Source organism: Cupressus sempervirens, chromosome 4, assembly GCF_028749045.1.
Source record: "Cupressus sempervirens isolate cs-2001-9-10 chromosome 4, ASM2874904v1, whole genome shotgun sequence".
Taxonomy (NCBI): domain Eukaryota; kingdom Viridiplantae; phylum Streptophyta; class Pinopsida; order Cupressales; family Cupressaceae; genus Cupressus; species Cupressus sempervirens.
The window spans coordinates 801,442,017-801,446,493 of record NC_143121.1 but is presented as its reverse complement, the minus strand read 5'-3'; the positions used below and the strand labels follow the sequence as shown (position 1 = coordinate 801,446,493).

Here is a 4,477-nt window from a genome sequence, read left to right as displayed (position 1 = left end):
TATGGTTAGTTTTATGGATGGGATGTCTAATTCGATTGATAAGCTAAATAAGACCCTAATTAAGCCTCAATTTATTAAATTGGGTGAAGAGCATCAGCTAAAAGATTTACAAGATGTCTATGCTGCACTAAAAGCCACTGATGAACTTAGTATTAGTGATTTGATTGTAGCATTTGACACCTCTGTGGCTGATCCTGATAAGGCCAAAGGGTTCTTGATGATGAACAAAGAGGAGAGAGTTGAATACGTTAGAATAAAGTTTTTACAGCTTTAGTACATTTATTGTTATTCATATACTATTGAGATTGGTTTTATTACTATTACATGTTACTAAATTTTGTTGGTTCACATCCCATTTGATGGATATGACCAAGAATTTTCAGAATTTTGGCATCTATTTATTAGAAACTTTGGATAGATCATATAGAACATAAATTTATGTTGACATTATTAAGTTATAATGATCTGAATATAGTCTTATTTGCTTGATATTACAATATTGTAGCTATATTCTATTAGTAAATAATATAAATTAATATCAATGCACGAAAGTAATATGATGATTTTTGTTTCTAATCTGTTATCTTTATGTGAATGCAATTAGTCTGATGTAGATTATTCATTAATATATCAAGAATTATATGATGACTAGTTTGAAGTTGTTTATCACTATTTATGAGTGTTAACAACACCCACCATTCTCAACACTGCTTAGAGCTTCAAGGCTATGCATGTGATTCAGGGCCTTTCCTATATTGTGATCCGTGTTCCCACATGTGCATCTGGCATTAAGTTTTTAGCCCATCAGATCTATTTCACAAGTTTATGGAAAGACCGAATCTTGTGATAATATTTGAGATTCATTTGATAATTTAATCTAGACAATAACTCATAGTTTTGAATATAATAAAACCAAATTCATGTTCAAGTCATGTGGAAGAGTGGTACTCACAGTCTTGAATCTAATCTAATCAAATTTATCTAGAAATTATTTGGAAAAGGGTGCCTTATTTAATTTTTTTGTGTATTGAGTTTCCATGAAATATGCCGCAGTTGGAGCTAAATCAATTTGATCTCAAGCTATTGTGCATTTATGTTTTCTATTTTCTAAAATTTTAGTTTCTTCCTTCAAATTCTGAAATATGTAGGCAAAATATAACCAGTAGTTGGTTCAACACAACCATACATCAAATTCATCTTAAAATCATGTGGAAGGGTGGTGTTTTGTTCGAATTTCAATGCATTGGACTTCATGAAGTTTTTCTTAGTCGAAGCTATTGTAACTTTCATGCTATTATGCATCTATGTTCTTTGTTTCCTAAAATTTCAATCTCTCTCTTCAAGCTCGAAAAATTTATAATCAGTGGTTGGATCAACACAACCATAAAATGTGCTTTGGAGGTTTGGAGTTTGTGTTAAAAAAGAATAAAATATAATTTGTTGAATACATCCATAGTAAGTAGGGGAAAACTCTATTATTGATATTTCAAATTGCAAATCGTTTACTCATTCAGTAATGAGCGTACTTCAATTATGAATGTAGTATAGATTATCCACAATGTTTTCTTTTGAAGTATTGAAAGCGATGAATGCCAACAGTGAAGAGTCCACTAATCTAAGACCAACACAAGTTTATCTTTGTTACCAAGTAAATTTAAAACAAGTTAAGGTCATCTTAGCCACTTGATTAACAATTTATATTATTATTTATTACATAAAATTTATACTTTAGTACATAATAACAACATAAATCCTCCTTGCAACTGATTTCTTGAATGTTTATATGCTTGTTTGGCCTCTACACCAATTAAGACATGGTGCATTATTTTTTGATTAAGGATTCATGGCTTTGAAAGTTGTGCCAATTTATAATTGCCCATGTGATGTTGGGGCATGCATATTCGAAGTGTCGCGCACAAGCAAAAATCCTAGGCACGAGTTTTGGTGTTGTCCCAAGAGTAAAAAGGTTATTAATTATGACATGTTATATATTGTATGTTTCAAACAAATGACATGTAATCTTTTTAGCATGAACTAATGCATATTTTATATTGTAGGGAACAAAGCCTGTGGACATTTCAGGTGCTTTGACTCTACAACTACTCATAATGAAAAAAATCAACGGAAAATGTGTAAGACACGAGAGGTGGCCAAGGTTAACCTTGATTCAATGATGAAAGTTGAAATATATTGATGAAAAGTGTAAAATATTTAAGGCATAAGAGGCTGAAATAATCCTTTTACGACACCGTCTATGTGTAATTTTCGCCTCTTATTCAACCTTGTATATTGGAGCCTTATTTGACAATAAGTTTAACACAGATAGAACTTTATTACATGTTTTATGTTGCCTTTTGGCCTCTTACTCGGCCTTATATATTGGAACCTTATGTGACAACAAGCTTAATAAAAATAGAACTTTATTATATATTTTATGAGTTACCTTGATATGTTTATTTTGTATACAAATATTCGAAGATTTTTTTAGTAATATCACAATAATTTATAAATTAATGTAGTTTTCTTTTGGTGGAGTAAGTATTTTCCATGTCTAGCACAATTTTAATGACAATAAATATAATGGCTTTAAAATCATATAATGTGTAAGGTATATTTTAATCACATTTAAATAATGTATTAAAAACACATTTCATTCATCTTTAAAAAAAAAAAAAAAAAACCTTAATCATGTCGGTATTCTAATTCCGTAAATGTGCAACCAAATGGAAGAAATGTGTATTCTCATAATGGAGGAAATGTGTACTCTCGTATTGAATTCTTGGTGAACCAAACAAGCCCAAATCAAATTCTCAAAACCGAAACCTAGATTTCAAATTACAGAATCCCAAATCAACCATCATTTCAGAAAAAAATTCAGAGATGTTTTAAAGTATGATAGTACCCATAGTGATATCAAAATGTAAACCATAGAATTAACATGAAATAAGATTGGTATTGTTATTAGGATTTGTAATAAGATTGATATTGCTAGCAGGATTTAATTTGGTAGGTTTTGAGTCAAAATCATGTGTAATTTTTGAATCAAATTCATTGACCCACATAACATAAATAGTGATTTATACAAACCCATCTCCACTTAACACTCATTAGATCTAAGTGATTTTCATACAAATAGATGTAAAAAACATATCAAAATTCACAGTAAACTCTTTGCTCTGTTTCAAACCTTTCCAATCCTTAAGCAGATCGGAAACTTTACAGTCCTGGTCATATGGAGCGGACCTCCCCAGGCCGCCCCAAATTCCGGTATAAACTCATCCAAGATTTCTTGCCTATCTACTAAAGCAGACGATGTTCTGAAAAGTCCCATGTACTCCTCAAAATTCCTCTGCTCCTCAATCTCCACTTTTATTCCCTCCACTTCTGTGAACGGAAACGCCATACTCTTGTACTCCTCCACCACCAGTTTCACACCTGGATGCGAAAATGGTAAAGCTCTCTGAAAAAACCGCTCACAAACGGCGTCGACGGCTGGATCTACGCTGCCCTTCAGGTACGACCACACCGCAATCACGCCGCCGGGCTTTTTCAGCACGCGCTTCACCTGCGGATAAAACTCGTCCAAGTCAAACCAGTGGATCGCCGTAGCAACGGTCACAATGTCCACCGACGAATCGGGGATTATGCATTGCAGTTCTTGATCGCTCATCGACGGCGGCGTGACGACGTACGTTATGTTGGGCCGTTGTTCTGCATGTTGAATCTGCCCCTCACTCGTATCTGTGGCTACCACTCTCGCATAATACTCTGATAGCTGCGTATCCATTCACAACAATAGGCAACAGAACAAACTGTTATGTGAATCAAATTGAACACGAGTGATAATTAAGAAATGATTAGATACTTAGAATTTACCTGAATGGCGGCCTGGCCAGTGCCAGTGCCCACATCCCATGCGAGATCGTGGTGCGGAGTGAGAGAAGAGAGGAAGGAGAAGAGGAGAGGGGGATAGCGGGGTCTGAACCGTGCGTAATTTTTGGCGACAGAGCCATAGACCTCATTTACATTGGGAAATTTGTTGTCTTCCATGGCTTAGGCGCAGAGAGAGGTTTGCCCCTTCCATGCATTTATGGTAAAATTGTGTTAACAAAATGTCTTTTTGGGGGCGGCGGACTCAAATTTGAATACGCAATCGATTGAAATTGGAGAATGGTGCACGATAACTAATAGGATTTCCATGAATATGTGGTCAATATGGAATTGAGAAAAGTGGGATCTTGAAAGAGTAGTTTATGTTTGAGGTTAATTTAGTCATTATTTTCTCATTTTTTTAAAATGATTACAGAGTTTGATTTGAAATATTGATGTTAAATAAATTTTATACCGTTGAATCAAAAATTTTCACAGAGTATTTATTCAGAAAATACCCGTCTTCTATTATGGATGTAGAAACTATCATCACAACACAGAATGTGAGTTGAAATATTGATGCTAAACAAATCTCACATGGTACACT

The 4,477-nt window shown here is 33.9% G+C and overlaps 1 protein-coding gene across 1 annotated transcript; it reads right to left on the bottom strand.

Annotated features, from left to right (window-relative positions):
• Positions 1–3,027: 3,027 nt before the first annotated feature.
• On the bottom strand, positions 3,028–4,174 carry LOC149563820 (uncharacterized). The gene is made up of 2 exons (XM_089826943.1): positions 3,877–4,174; positions 3,028–3,775 (listed from the first exon to the last, which is right to left on the bottom strand). The coding sequence occupies exons 1-2, from the start codon at positions 4,048–4,050 to the stop codon at positions 3,182–3,184; spliced, it is 768 nt and encodes a 255-aa protein (XP_089683069.1). The 5' UTR covers positions 4,051–4,174; the 3' UTR covers positions 3,028–3,181.
• Between the last annotated feature and the right edge of the window lie 303 nt (positions 4,175–4,477).

Bases quoted from the DNA above. Each gene is read 5' to 3' on its own strand.
- LOC149563820 (XM_089826943.1), bottom strand. From the start codon at position 4,050: ATGGAAGACAACAAATTTCCCAATGTAAATGAGGTCTATGGCTCTGTC. The intron at 3,776-3,876 runs GTAAATTCTAAG...ATGGATACGCAG, and splicing joins CTGGCCAGGCCGCCATTCAG to CTATCAGAGTATTATGCGAG.